Below are 16075 nucleotides of genomic sequence, written 5' to 3' on the forward strand. Positions count from 1 at the left end.
ATATTAACTGATACTGTTGCACTAGCTGTGAAAAATAGCAATTGTTAGTTCTCTTATGAGCAAAGGAACATTTAGAGACGGGGGTTCTGTGATTTACTTGTATTTGGAAGTAATTTATTCATATGAGTATAAAAGTAGGCTGCTAAAACCAATAATTAAAATATTTGATAATTGCTTGCAGTTTTGCTAGTGGCTTTTGAGGGCTATGTTCACAAGCAGAATTACACAGTAGGTTAGGTAAAGTTATGAGATAGTTGGATGAAAGCTGAGCCAAGGTCTGTTTTTATATGTGAATCTAATAGTTGCAAGCTGATGGAGAATGGCAAAAGTACCAGGGCCCATCTATATTCTTTGCTTGTACTGCAAACAGACTTATTATTGTTGTTGGTAGTGACCCTGGGATGGGGAAGGACAGCAGTTACTATGAGCAGCCCTCTCTAGCAGCGAAATCTAATGTCTCTTTCTCCTGTTTAGATGCAGCAGAAGTAGCAAACTTGGCTCTCTGCCCTGGCCCAGTCACTTCCCTTTTCCTACTCAAGATTCAAGTGAATGAGTAAAAGCTGCCTGTACAGACAGGACTTCCAGGGAGGATGTGGACTCTACTGGAGTACCCATGTCCCAGGATCAGACCTGCTGAAAAAATCAAGCAAACAAGCAGGGATTGAAACAGCTGCCTTCCCTCCAAATTCCTAAAACCAGCAAACGGATCCTATCTTCCTTTGTTCCAAGTTGTCCCATACTTTTATTCCTTACAGTCTCTTTTTTCACTCAAGCAAATCTGAAACCCCCACGCTACCTTTTCTCCAGGTCTTTCATAACTAGAATTTCTAGGAAGTATCAGAACAAAACTGAAATACTCTTATCCCAAGAGTTTGTTGCGACTCACCCTCTCCCTCCTTTTTTCTTTCTTTTTTTTTTTTCATTTTGCCCAATTTATTTCATATTTTCTGTGTGGTCTTTCTGTTTTCACTCCTCTTTAGCATCTTTTTCAAATTCTGAATTCTGTCTCTCCTACTCTCCCTTAGTGAGTTAACAAACCAAGTGTGAGGCTTACAGTAGGTTGCTGCTGTCTTTACAAATCTTAATGCAGAGAAGTAAATTACATTATCTTGTGGAATAAAATAGGGGATTGCTGAAGAAATGTGTCTGGAAGATCTCTGTGTTCTCATGTAACACAACTATATGCATACACTTGCTGTAGAAGATAGTGTTCTTATCCTCAGTTTTTGTCAGGAATGACAATCTATCCGAGTGTCTTTACATGTCTTTAAAGGTTTTAGTGCCCTCAAAATTTGGGCTTCTCACCCTTAAAATAACCTAGAGAATAGGTTACAGGTTAGATAAGCCATCTATGTTACAGGAGGGATGTTGTGCCTAATCTATGTATTATTTGATGTATATCTGTCCCCAAAATCAAGGGCTAGTGGGCTAGGTATGCTCTTCCATATTTTCCCCATGAAGAGCCTGACATGCTGCAGGCGCCTGACTGCATGACCGCTTCTGCTGGATACAGGGAGGCAACTTTGGGTAATTTGTTTTACTCTGCAGCAGGGTTGAATAAGGGCCCCCTCTGCTGTCCATCCTGGAGACTAAATCTGTTACCCCCACTGATAGATCCAGACTCAGCCGTCTGAGACTCTGCAGTCCCAGCAGAGACCTCCTGCAGGCTATCCCATGTCCTATGGGCCATGCAAGGAAGGTAAATATGGGGGAATCAACCTTCCCTGGTGAGAAGAGAGAGCAATAACTTCCCATCCCTCAATGCTTCCTTTTGCTCCATCTGTCCTCATTCTCCTCTCCTGACTTTCACTCTCATTACCTGTCTCTCCGGGAGCTTCCTGTCCATGCTGTTCAGGCCTGGTCCCAGCTGTGAGGAGCTCTTTGCAGTCTCATTTGAAGCACAGCTTGGGAAGGGGCGGGGGAGAGGCATTGATCTTTGTAGAGAGCAAGGAGGGAGTCTGTGCCCTTTTCCATGCTGAGGCAAGAGGAGAGGAAGCACCCAAGGAGAAAAGCTGGGAGCTGCCTTTAGCGGAGAAGTCCAGCATGTTTTCCCGAAAGCACAGTTTCTGTGTTGGAGCCTACAGAGGGTATGTACTGGTAGTGGGATGGCTGTCTGTTAGGTGCATTACACTATGCATTTCCTTCCTTCAGCATGGCACAGGGTAGTGGAATGGCTTAAATATTTCTAGGTGGAATACTGAGTGAGTCCCTTCTACCTGATACAAGTCTTCTTGTAGGAGCCGGAAGAAGAGATCTTCCAGAATGTGTGAAAAGGAGGGCAGCTGAGAAGGTGGAAGGTGGTGGTCATGATCTGACCTGGAAAGTCCTGATCTAGCTTTGGAGTCAGCCCTGCTGTGAGCATTGGACTAAAGACCTCCACAGATCCTTTCTCATACAAATCTTTCTGTGATTCTAAGATGGTGAGTGGAGAGAGCGTTGGCAGGGGAGCTAGTATTTCTGAAAAGAAATAGAGTAAGCAAGAGTTGCTTTCTTTTCTCCTTTATTTTTGTGCCTCACTGGAAGAAAACAAATTTTCTAATTAGCGCTTCTTAGGAGGTAGAAGTAAGGATTTGTGGAGAGGTTCATTTTCTGCAAAGGTTATCCTTTTTCCAACCATGGAGGTGAGAACCCTCTCTGGAGTACAAGATTAAAGGTAAGAACTGAGTTGACAGATCTGGTTTTTTTTCAATACCTTTCCCATCTTATTTATAGAAACAAGAAGGGAAAGAGAAAATCCTGACCAAAGAGCAAGGACTGACCATAGCATTTGGAGCAGTCATTCTCAAGCTGAGAGAAATAGCTCCCTAAGAGTCAGAAAACAGGCGTACTGTTGAAAATAGGATTTCTAACTTGAAGTCAGAGTCTATAAGCAGAAGAGTTTGGGGGCAAGCCAGAAAAAAAAAAAAAAAAAAAAAGGTGTTTCTTCTATAATGCTTGCTTCTTTTTCCTAGTTCTTCCTTGCTAATTCCTTTTCTTATTTTTTTAGGAAACTGTGCGTGACTTGGAGCAAAATAAAATGTCATACCCATATCCATATGGGTATTCTTACTAGACTAAGATTCTTAGTATCATGTTTTTAGCTGTTTTCACTAAACACAAAAAAATGTTACTTGGTGGATTAAGTCTAAGGGAGAAACATGTGAGTGAAATAGTACAAACTGTTGCTCAAGGGAAGTGACTGCCCAGAAATGTTCCATATGAGCACTTTGTGACTGTTTTTCTTGCTTCATATTACGTTTGCATAGCCTTCAGTTCTTTTGAATTGGCTGTCCATTCTAGTGGATGGTTCCAAGATCATATCAGTGCCTTATTGCAAGAATCATTCATCACTCAGCTATTATACTGACTGTAGTCCCACAATTAGTTGCCAGTCATATAATATTTTTTCTTCTACTGGAAGACTTCTAGATTAGGAAAGGTTTTTATAAATGACCATATACCTACTTCCCTGGGAACTTTCAGAAAAATAATTATACAAGGATTTGGGACACTTCTCTTCAAAATGCAACAAATTTCTGGAAGACTTAGGAAAGATAAATGGAAGGATTTATGAAATCTGTAAAAGCCAATGTTTAGTTTTCTCGGGACAGATATTTGTAGAGGCTTTGCTGTTGAACTGGTTCAGCTATAAGCATCTAGGAATGACTTTTACAGAGCTGTGTGGAGATCAGAGGACTGACATTGCTGGGGATTCTGCAAACAGGAGTATGGGACATTAACAGTGGAAATGTAGAGGTCTGCAAGAGTTGCTTCTCACACCAATACAGAATTGAGACTCAAGTATTTAGGAATGGAACAGAAGTGCCTGCTTTTAGTTAGGTTACTTCCTTAAAATGAATGCAATGGTTGCCGAGAATGAAATCAATCTTTTTTAGTCTTTTCCATAGCTTCTACTTTCTCTAGTTGCCATTTCATAAAAAATACAACGTCAACAAATATATAAACCTGCAGTAAGGTCCCTGGGCATCCAGTTGCACAAAAGACATATTGTTATGTTTCTCTGGAATTGGCTAGTTTCTGTTCCATACTACAGAGAATGTAGACATTGGTTTCAAAGGCCATGAGCCTTCACCATTTACAGATGCTAATCTCTTAGGATGAAGGCAATAGGAGCCTGCATGTTGTATCTAAGAACTAGAGGATAACCTCAAGCCTCCTATGATAGAACTGATTTCAGAGGCATCCAGGTTTGAATGTGCTATACTCACGATTGCTCTCCAAGTAGGTATGTTTTGTCTCTTACATTAAAAATCTGGGCTTTGTTCCCTACCCTGCCTATTTATGATCCTTAAGTGACCTTAGCTGTGAAATAGCACACTTGCAGCCCAACTATGATTTCTAGTAAAAATTATGAATGGCATGGAATTTATCAACTCACAGTGAAGGTGCTAGAGCTAGCACTGATAGTGACTGTTTTGTAGTTTAATGTATGTTTCTTAAGGTGGAGTATGTTGGCTATTTTTTGTTTTCTGTGAAATTAAATGAGGACTTCTGCTGTTTGTATACACACAACATGCTATTGCAGTAATGACCAAAATAATAATGCATTTTCAATAGAAATTGTGCAGAGAGGAGCCCATCTAATAGGTGCACAGGCTTTATCAGCAGAGATAACACAAATTTGTGCCTAATTCTCTCCTGCAGTATGTATCAACTCTGTTCTAGCACCATGTCTGTTATGTTCCTCTCTTGGAAGCTAATACCCAGGCTGTAGCAACTGTGTCCTTCAGGTTATGATTTCAGTGACATTTCAGAGCTTTTAGCTCTTCTAATATCATGCAGTTTTGAGATGGGTGGAAATTTCAAGGAACTGCCAATTTGTAGTAGTATTTTGGCCTTTGGACCTTATTTGAGAGTGGCTGCCATCGCCATCTTTTTTCACTGCCAGCATTCTTTCCCATCTGGTGCCAAAGCATCCTGTGAGATATGTCTTTCTTCTGCTATAAAATCTGTGCTAGAGTAGGAACTTGGCAGAAAAGATTACTTAGCACCTGAAAAAACAGTGTGAGGAAAATAATATATGTGAGCAAAGAGAAAGACATAGGAACCAGGAGGTTTTGGGGGAACTATCCAGAACATGTGGTAAGTGATCTGTGAACCACCCATATCTCCAGCTGGACTGAGGTGTTGGGAGTGACACCTTCTTCACAGCCAAGAAATGATTTGGGGATAGACTGAGTGAGCAGAAGACAGCAGGAGGCATCTGCAGGCAATTTCTTGTATCTTGAGTTCTCCAAGAGTTGAATTTTCTTCGCCTTTTCTGCCCACCCTCTTCTGTCTCTGTCTCTTACAGGAGGTCTGATGAGCAGGTCTGCTGCCTCAGTGATGTTATAGATTCTCCAACCCAAGACATTCCATCTGTTCTCACTCCTGCTGTTTCCAACAAGGTAAATGCAGTTCACATTCCTTTGGTTCAGTTTAGATAAGACTTCAGAAAAGAAGTGAAGGAAGGCAAGTTTGTGTGTGTGTATGCCTTAAAACTACTGTTACTGAATTCCGTGTAAGAATCCCAACTTGTTTGTGTAGTCCTTTCTTATGTCAAACCATTTTGGGGGTTTTGATCCATTCAAAGAGAAATTCCTGAGACATGCTCTATCAGATCGAACTCTCACAAAACAAGATGAAAATTTAGCTAGTTGTACTGAACATGCCATCACTTAAGGAAGACAGATTCTGAGATTCCGTCTTGCCTTCAGCAACAAAAATAGTTTCTGTACCAAAACATAGAAGTTCTTAGCTCGATCAGTATCTGGATTACCATAGAAGATAGTGTTTGGTCTTGCAAATATCAAATTATTTCTCTGTTACCTTTTCTCTTCACAGACTGTGGACTTATTTGAGATGATTGAAAAAATGCAGGTAAGGAGAAGTTATTCTGTCAGACTTTGAGGTGTCTTAATTTTTGTAGACAGTCAATCAGACAGTCAATCATCAACTCCTATTTCCGGCTTGTCACTTCATCCCCAACATCCTTTACATGGGGCTTGCAGCATATTTATCCCTCCCAGGCCAAACATCCAATACTTAGTCTTAAGTGGGTTTTCAAGAGTGTTTCTCTATGTGCATTTTTCCAACCAGCATGATGGAAGGAATAGAAGCAAATTCTTTTGAGTCTGTTGTTCACTAAAGTATGATTTTGAGAGAAAACTGAAGTTGCGTTAGGGTATATGTGGAGTATTCTTCAAGAAATTGTACTACTGCAGGATATCAAACAGGTGTTAATGACAGATTATTATTGTAATGCTAGCATAATTGCATTTAGAAAGGCCAAATAGTCTAATAAATAACTACTCGACTTAATCTTTAGCACTCACAAGTAAGTGGTCTGGCTTAATTGCTATATGGAAATACACACATGCTCTTGGTAAAATTAAATAGAAAAAAAAAAGAAAAAAAAAAGCTCCTCTACAAAAACAGGAGATATGAATATAATAGTGCTGTGTTATATATTTAACAAAAAAAAATGTTAAAACTGTATTTTTCAGATGGCCTCTTCTCGGAGCAACCTTTCATAGTGTCAGTATTATTTTCTCTGGCTGATGCATTTTCTTTAAAATGCTAGGGTTAGCTTTGCCCTCAAGTGAGATTCATAACTCCTACTGCTTACTACAATTAAGAGTTACCTTTCTAAGAAAGCCTCAACATCCTTTGGGGAATTTGGGTGGCCAAATTATGGATATGGAGAGAATACAGGATTTGGTGAGACAATAAATATCAGGAGGTGCAAGGTAGCAGCAAAATACTGGCTGCAGATGGAGATATGAGACTGAGGTACAGGTTTGTAGACTAGGAAGGAGAAATGTGAGGAAAAGGGACTAAAAGTATGCCTCTGAGTATATTCAGCAGATATTCACATATATCTACTGTCTGACACCTGAACAATTTTGGATCTATTTTCACTGCTGTAGAATAATGTACTTTTATAAGAATGTCTGGATCATTTAATTCTATTCTAGAAAGTAAGCTCGAATACTTATTCAGTTCAAGGACCTATTGAAAGGTATGGTAACACTTTCTTGCAGTGTTTGCAGTGTTTGCAGTGTTGCAGGCCTTTTGAAATCTATAGAGAAAAGGACTGCTAACAGGTGTCCTTTAGTGGAAGAAGGGTCTGGTGTAAAATTCTCAGTGTTTATCAGTTCTCAGATGACCATATGAAAACTCTCTCTCTCACTGTATTTGGACGTCCTGTGTTAGAGAGCTAAATTTAAGAGAGGGAACTGGTAAGAATTTCTTACAAACACACCACCTAATTTCACATCTATATTGGTTTCTTAGTTGCCAATTGTTAGGAGTATATGGTGTGTGTCTGATTTAGCTTGTTTTGTCACCTCACTGCTGTGGGTCAGCTTTTTTTTTTTTTTTGAAGGAAAGGTAGAGGTGTTTTCCAGAGAAACATTTCCTCCCCCCAGATTTTTTTATTATTTATCTTTTTTTCCTCATTCTCTTTCCTTCCATTTGACTTCACCTCTCCTTTAGATTTATTGAATTTTTCTTGAAAATTGCACTTGAGATTTTCATAAGCAATCAAGTGAGTAACAAGCACAGCAGAGATTTGAACATTTCTTAAAATCCTGTTAAAATAGCTGACACGGGATAGAAGTAATTTTTGAGTATTTGCACAGTCTTACTGGAGTGTCATTATTTGAATGAAAATTAACCTGGCTATTTCAAATCATATGTGATGAATTAATGGGTAAAGTTATGTTCTCATATTAAGCTGAAACCATTCCATGAGGCCTCAGAAGGAAGCCTTTTTTTCAAGCTTATAACCATTACTTGAAATATATGTGTATGTGTTTGTCTCCCTTTATATATGAGTTATCTATTTTAAACCAGTCTCAGAATTCAAGAATACCTGGGATTGAAATGGACCTCTGGAGATCATCTATTGCCTCAATCAGGGAGACACGGAATGGGTTGCACAGGACTGTGTCCAGATGGTTTTTGAACATCTCCAGGGATGGAGACTCCACAACCTCTCTGGGAAAGCTGTCCCAGCACTCTTTTGCACTCACAGTAAAAAGCTTTTCCTTATGTTCACATGGAATTTCCTGTGGTTCAGTTTGTTGCCTGTTGCTTCTTGTCTTGTCACTGGGCATCATGGAGAAGAGTCTGACTGTCTTCCTTACATTTTCCCTTTGGGAATTTATACATATTGATAAGATTTCCTCCTAAGTCTACTCCAGGCTAAACAATCATTACCTTCTCAACCTTTTTTCATATGAGAGATGCTGTAGTCCCTTAATCATCTTGATAGCTTTTTGTTGGACTCACTCCAGTAGCTCCATATGTCTCTTGTACTGTGGATTCCGGAACTGGATGCAGTACTCCAGATGTGGCCTCTCTAGGGCTGACTAGAGGAGACAGACTACCTCTTTTAATCTGGCAATGCTCTTCCTAACGCAACCCAGTATACCATTTGCCTTCTTAAAGGGTAGCTTCCCCTCCTCGCCTTCCCAGTCTGTTCTTCCGAAAGAGCCTGTATCCATCCATTGCAGCATTCTAGTCTTCTCCCTCACCATCAGGATGAAGAACAACACCTGGACCTCCATGCCCTCCATCATTACCTCCAGAGTGAGGTAGTCATATTTGATACTTTCCAGGTCTCCCCTGGCAGTATTCTTAGCGTCCACATGTAAGACAGCTAATAGTTTGTGGGATGGACAAGCTTTAGCCACGTCTCCACAATATCACGCATGCAAGCCCCTGGCAAGCAGCTAGCTACCCCAGATAGCAGGTCAGCAGATAGGCTGCTGTCACTCACAGCAGGGAGCCTCCCACTACTAACATCACAGCTTCCTCTTGGTGCTAATGGGTGGTGAGGCTCAGCTTCCACAGGTGCTCCATTTGAGAATGCTCCCAGTTCCTGAATCAATTCTGAAGTGTCAGGTCATCTAATAGTGCAGGAACCCTTGCCCTCATACCAGAAGGCACCAGCTTTAAGCCTTTGCCATCGCTAGAGTTTCTATTTTTTAAGGCCCTCCGTAATTAGGGTTTGGCTGGAAGAAAGGTTCCGGCAACTTCCTAGCCACAGAGCATGTTAATAGCTACTAGAACTTTTCTGGAGAAGTTCAGGCGTCCGTGGCTGTCCTTGCCTGGCTTTCCTTACCTGTCAGCAGCAGGCCTCCTCCTAGTTCCTCAGAGGTTTTCCAGAAATAACCCAACAACCTCCAGCAAAGTCCCCAGAAGACCTACGCAGAAACTGCTAGAAACTGCACAAACTGCCATGACTGTTGTTATCTCTGTTACCTGCACTCTGGAAGCAACATTCTGGGTCTGCCTCTTACATAGGCCTCGCCCCAGCACTAGCTAAAAGGTTGCTTGACCATCCCTAATTCTGTCAAAGCACTACCCTTTCCATATTGACGTTCTTTCTGGAAGGATCTTTTCTCCTCTGATGTGTAGAAATCAACTGATTAACACTGGAAGTGAAGCTCTGCCATAAATGCAATTTTTGTTATCATATCATTGTTATTCCTCATTGGACCCTTCTGTGTGTCTGGACACCTGGAGATGTCCGCCATTTGTCTGCCATGCATTCTTTCATCCTGCTCAAACCAGGTAGTTCCCTTGCATAAGACCCTAGAGATATTGCTATTGATAATGACCCTGTTGAAATCACTTCAGCAACTTACGTTGTCCTCTGCTGTCCCAAGTACCCCCCCAAAATAAAATTTTGCACTCTGTGGCCCGGGCTGCACTAGACCTTTGCTATTATCTTGCACCTCACTCTGGGCAGGAGGTTGGTAGGTATAAGCCCACATCTTCCATTTCCAGGTTAACAGTAGGCAGTTTAGAATGGAATGTGCTGGTGTGCTACATTCTCTGTTTTCTGTATGGGCTCTGATACAAGCAGGAACTCATTTATATCATCTAGGAAGTTTTCCCTCAGGCCTCTCTGAGATACAGGTCTTCTATCAGGACTTCCTTTAGAACTGGAAGCTTTTCGCATTTATCATGTTTGTCGTAAATGCCAAGGAAGAGAGCAGAGATCGTGCAGCATTACAGTTTCTCAACTCCATTTCTATTTGCAAAATCCCACAGGGCATAAAAAGTTGGTCCATGAAGCTTTCAGTTTGTTCCAGAAGGAGTGTGGTTTGAACCTGCATGATACTCCTGCCTCAGTAATATTTTGGCAAAGCATTGCCCTTCAGCAAGCTGCCCTCAGCAGAGCTGTTAACTGATACTTTTGTTTCAGAACCTAGCCTCCCTCATGAGCCCCAACACACTAGATTAACAGGTGAAACTCCAGGTCACCTGAACAAAGCATCCACTTGCCCTTTGTGCTTAGAAACTCCTACCTCCGCAAATGGTAAAGATCGTTTGTCAGCCTCTATTCCATATTATTTGGCAACCCATCAAGCTGTAGTAATTTGTTGCTCTTTGCTTTGTCAGGGCTGTCTCTTGACTTTTATACTGGTATTTCAATTTGAGGAAGACTTTGGATAAACTCTACGGTCTGCTTTTATAGTTTGGTCCTGTGTTGTCCCTGTAGACATTTTGACAGGCTTCTTTCCTGATGTGTTTAAGAAAAAAAAATATTTTTTAATGTTTATGTCAGCTGCAAAATTTCCTTAGCTACTTTACTGTATTTTTGTATTTAACCTTCTAGAATTTGTTCTTGTTTCTATTTTCTGTATTTTGAAAAAATTTCAGACTTTTGAAGAATGCCCTCATGTTTCTAATAGTTTCCCTTATTCTGAAGTTTAGCTATCCTGGTTTTCTTTTGTTCTTTCTGAGGACTTTCTTCGATGTGTTGTGCATTTGTTCTGAGCCTCAGCTCAAGGTCAGGCTGCTTTTGATTTATGACCAGAAATGCTGCTTTTTAAAAGATCTGTTCAAGTTCCTGCTTTATTCCTGCTTACTCTCAATAGTGAGCTTACAGAAAATAGAATATTACAGAAAGGGTCAAAATACACCGCTTGGGGATGTGGTGCAGAGGGTAAGGGAAGCAGGTATTCTAATACACCTGATTCACTGTCTATGGCTTTCTGTTTCCAGGCGAGCCGACTGGATGAACAAAGATGCTTCCTACCAGCTCCTCTCAAGGTCAGGATAGGTCATTGTTGCTATATAAGTTACTGAGCATGACAGATGATTTCCGACCTGTTTTCCCCTGTGTTTTCTTATTGAAGTAAACAGGTAGCCTACAGACAGCTGAAAAAGATCTCTCTGTCTGTCTGTCTATATTTTTCTTAAGCTGTGGGGGCGCTACACAAGACCATGAAGGAAAGTGCTGAAATGGAATCATAGAATCATAGAAAACTCTTTTTCAAATTTCAGTGGTTCCAATTAGTCTGTTTAATATTACTAACAGCCTTAGTTTTGAATATTTTTGCTTTTTTTTTTCTAAATTTGAGAACGTTACATTCAGTCTGTTTTCATAAATATTGTTATTTTGGCTTGAGTACTCAGATCGTAACTTCTAGAAGGCTGGTCTGCTTCCCTCAACATTGGGAAGAACAGATTTCTGTCTTTAAATTCTCAGTTCTTCCACTCTCCTTTTCTTCAATATCTCTGCTGTGTGGCCCAGTAACTTTAAAATTAAACTTCACCTTGAAGTTAATTTTGGAATGACCTTAAAAGAAAAAAAAAAAAAAAAAAAAAAAAAAAGGAAAAGAGCTACACAGAGCTACACTAGGAGCTAAGGATGTTATATAACTTTAGACTGACAGAGTAGCTAGTGCACTCTGTGGTCATGGAAATAGAGCTAAAGAGACATTATTTTGGCATAAATGGCTCAGGCATTCCTCCTAATTGTGCAAAAATGCCTCAGCACTACTCAGTTGTACACCATATGTCTAGCTTTATGTTGACACATCCTCGATCTCACTGTAAATATAGTACTATTTCTATCATCCTACAGTCATCTCTCCCTGTAAACTATTCCCCTGTGCAGAAGAACAAAAGCAGTCTAACATTATGTGGAAGAAAGGGAGAGAGGCTATCAGTTCTCAGACAATTTAATTTGCACAATTATATCTGCAGTTTAGCTAACTACTTCACTTTGCATGCCTGTACTTCGTGTAGTTTTGAGAAAAAAGGATGAAATCTGGCTTCTGAGTTTATTTTTTCTGAAACTTCTGTATTATAATGCTGGGACCTGGAAAATAGATTCTAATATATAATCCTAAGGTAAAACTTTCTGAATGGGTTAGGGCTGAAGCTGTAGCTGGGGACACAGCTTGGATTATCACGAGAGCATAGCACTTAAAAGATCTCCCACATCTTTGTTAATGGTCCCTTATAATTTCAGACAGAAGAGGAGTATATTCCTTATCCCAGCATTCATGAGGTGAGTTATTTCTGCTCTTGTTTTTCCCCTGGGCTTTATTGACCTTTCAAGTTAAGAGAACATCATGTTCTCTCTGTCCTTCTGAATAGGTGTTACAGAAAGGGTGGCCTTATCCTCTCATTATTTTACCCCAGTTTGGGGGCTACTGGATTGAAGGGACCAGCCACAGCCTCTCCAGCTTGAATCCAACTGTGTCTGACATACCGTTTACCTGGAGTGGAAAAGTGAAACTGGAGAGTGATCCTACAGCCAAGCTGTACCGCAAGCATTTCCTGGGGAAGGTAAGAGTAACTTCCAGGGTCTTTTCTGCCCACCCAGTCTCGAGGCTGAAATGTAGCTCAAGCTCTTCCTGAGGGATTTAGAAATGACTGCAAAGTTACTCCATCTCATTTCCTGCCATGGAGATGTGAACTAATGTGAGTAAGATCCATTCTACCATACTGCCGGTAGTTTATTAAATTGGTCCTCATGTGACCTGTCTGTAGTTCTAGGCATTAACAGGAGGGAAACATCTGTCCTTGAAAAAGCTTGTATTCAATTAAGAGGCTCTTTTGAGGCTTGAGGACTGATATCGACTTTGGGATCATGATGGAAAAAAAGTAGTAATATTGGAATATGTGAATAATATTGGATATGAGATCAAAACCTTTGGCACTAATGATGCAAAACACTCAAAAGTGAGCAAAATGGTTCATTTTTATCACTATAGAAAAGTAGCAAGCATCATGACCACACAGTTCTGGTCACCGGAGAATATTTGTGAGAGAACTAGAAAATGGGGTTTATTGGAGTTTGGCTTAGGCAAGTTTGGTGCTAAATGTTCCTTGCATTAAACAAAATTCAGTTTGACACGTAGGGAAGCAGGGCTTGGCATCAGAAGGTGAACATTTGTCCATCTGTCCATCTGCATTGGCTTTTTAAGGGAAATAATTGATTCTGAGATTGAATGTTGAGATCATAGTAACCATCAAGAGCACTTGAGAACAAATTCAGTCTATTCTGAGGCTCAGTTCATGAGATGAGGAGATCCGAAGTCCTGGTGGATGCATTCATGCTATGGCTTATTCAGAAAACTTTTTCTCTTGAAAAGTTAAAAAACAGAAGTGCTGTAACTTTGGACATCTGTACTGGAGATCTGTTTGGCAGTAGTCAGATTTGTCTGATTATTCTTGTGTAGTATATAACACTAGAAACAGACCAATGTTAATATCATTTGTCAGTTATATTAAGTACCTTTCCCAGAAGCTTTTTCTCAGGGCTGACAGGTGTATCCTACAGCCTCTTAATAGACATTTGTCATGGGACATTTTGGAATCCTTCAATATGCCAATGTAATTATTACTCTGTCATGGTAAATTTAAGGTTGAGTCTGAATGTTTCTAGCTATATGCAAGACCAATTGGGGTACGATTTTTGGTCTGATCATAATATTTCTGCTGACTTGATACTATCATTGCTTATTCCAAATGAAGATCCAGGATTTTTCTTTCCATCAGACTTGATATAGTTTGCAGAGTGCCCTCATGAAGAGTACTAAATAACTAACAGTACAACCATCAGCGTTTTAGTACTACAGAAGAACTCTTTTCTCCTGCATTCTTCCTTTTCTACAGTGGTGAACAAAACATGCTTACTTCATTCTGCAAGCATAAAATAACCAATCTAGGCCCAGAAACCTTAATGCAAATGCAACATTGCTTTTTGGGCGCAACTTACCAGAATTTTCCTCAGCCCCTTCAAAATGTCAAGTCCATCAGGCCCTCTGTTATCAAAGACTCTTGTGAGTTAAATGAAAGTATTGAATATAGGTAGATCTTTTTGATGTAAACAGACACCGGTTGTTGCACAAAGGATGTTGAGACAAGCTTTACATGCACAAAGATTTGTTTATGATTTGTTTATGGAGTCTGTAGCTGATGGCATACGTGGGCTCTAACAGTAGAAGTTAGCTTATGCTGCTAATACTGCTGATTGGCAAGCATTTTGATCAAGAGCACGTATTGAATGTTGATTGATTGCTATCTTTGTGCATGCATGTTACTGGGTAATGCTTACTGGCTGTTTAAATTGCTTCATTATTCATAAATCTTTTTTTTTTCCTAAAAACTGTGAATAAGGGATAAAAACAAGCAAGGGATCATTCTCACACTATAATCAATTCATTTTTGAAGGAATCCTGCTAGAACAGCAATATTACAGAGTAATAGTTGATGTTGAAAAAGGCACCTGGAAATCATCTGGCAGGCAGGGTCAAGCAGGGTCAGCTACAGCAGGTCACGTTGGACAGTGTCCGGTCAGATTGTGAATATCTCTGAGGTTAGAGACTCTACAACCTCTCTGTGCAATCTGTTCTTGTGGTTAACTACCCTCACAGTGGAAAAAAATGCTTTCTTATGATCAGATGGAATTTTCTTTATTTCACTCTGTGCCCATTGCATTTTGTCCTGCTACTTGGCACTTCTGAGAAGAATCTCCCCATCTGAGAGTGACAATTGAGCATGCAAGACATAAGTAAGGCAGCACAAAAACAGTGGCTTGGGAACAAGGGTAACCACAGTCATTTTGGAAAAAACTCTGCCACAGCTGTTTGCATGGAATGTAAACGTGAAAGACAAATTACAGAATTGCTAAGGGAAGGCCCTTAACGTTACAGAGGTTAAAGCACTGTGCAATATAAAGTACATTGAATGTCCACTGAGGTAGACAGAAATGAAACTCAATATGCTAAGGCTGGCTTTTGCTTATTCTGTGAAGAAATAACTAAACCATTATTAAATTATGCTGTACAGCTATGAGCAGTTAGGTAGTTTTTCACTCAATGTTTGCAGGGAAGAATACACAGTATTTGTGTATGGGAAAGAAATTTTCGCTTGAGAAATACAAGAAAATGAAAAAGCAGTAGACAACTTCACAGTCCAAGAGGGATGTGAAGCTGCTGGAGAGAGTCCCGCGCCGGTCTACAAGGATGATCAGGGGCCTGGAACATCTGCCCTATGAGGAGAGACTGAGAGAGCCGGGCCTGTTCAGCCTGGAGAAGAGAAGGCTGACAGGAGACCTGATCAGTGTATATAAGTACCTCAAGGAAAGCAGTAAGGAGGATGGTGCTGTCCTCTTTTCACTGATGGCCACCGACAGAACTAGAGGTAATGGCCAGAAACTGAAGCACCAAAAATTCCACAGGAACTTAAGGAAAAAATTCTTAACAGTGAGGGTGACAGAGCCCTGGAACAGGTTTCCCAGAGAGGTTGTGGAGTCTCCTTCTCTGGCGATCTTCAAAACCCGCTTGGATGCAGTCCTGTCCCTTCCAGCCTTAAACATTCTATGATTCTATGTTTCTGGCAAGATGTATCTTCAGCTATGGAAAATTATACAAAGGCCTGCTAGCTTCATGCATAGAAGACATTTGCAAAAACCACTGCATACCACTGATCTATATCAGGTTTATAGAGGCAGGAATCAACTGTGAGGGTGACAGAGCGCTGAAACAGGCTGCCCAGGGAGGTTGTGGAGTCTCCTGTGGAGATTTTCAAAACCCACTTGGATGCAGTCCTGTGTCACGTGCTCTGGGTGACCCTGCGAGTGCAGGGGAGTTGGACTAGATGATCTTTAGAGGTCCCTTCCAACCTTCTCCATTCTATGATTCTATGATTTTATGAACTTTTTGGTGAGAAGTTGTGTTGATCTTAATTGAAATGAATATGTATCTCTGTCATTAAACATGTAAGTCAGTGAGCAAGGCTGTACAACAAAAGAACGAAGTGAACAGGACTCCTATTTCCA

General features: G+C 40.5%; 1 protein-coding gene across 1 annotated transcript in view; it reads left to right on the top strand.

Moving 5' to 3' along the window:
- The window catches only part of LOC104564899 (rap1 GTPase-activating protein 1), a 39119-nt gene that overhangs the window by 1108 nt on the left and 21936 nt on the right, over nucleotides 1-16075 (top strand). The window contains exons 2-6 of the mRNA XM_088535795.1: nucleotides 5294-5387; nucleotides 5824-5859; nucleotides 11002-11049; nucleotides 12257-12295; nucleotides 12385-12576. Coding sequence (XP_088391921.1) covers nucleotides 5842-5859; nucleotides 11002-11049; nucleotides 12257-12295; nucleotides 12385-12576 — 297 coding nt within the window. The 5' untranslated portion in view covers nucleotides 5294-5387; nucleotides 5824-5841. The remainder of the gene's footprint in view (nucleotides 1-5293; nucleotides 5388-5823; nucleotides 5860-11001; nucleotides 11050-12256; nucleotides 12296-12384; nucleotides 12577-16075) is intronic.

The sequence above is a fragment of the Tinamus guttatus genome, unplaced genomic scaffold (assembly GCF_059628265.1).
Source record: "Tinamus guttatus ecotype Peru unplaced genomic scaffold, ASM5962826v1 Tinamus_guttatus_pri_ptg000646l, whole genome shotgun sequence".
Lineage (NCBI taxonomy): Eukaryota > Metazoa > Chordata > Aves > Tinamiformes > Tinamidae > Tinamus > Tinamus guttatus.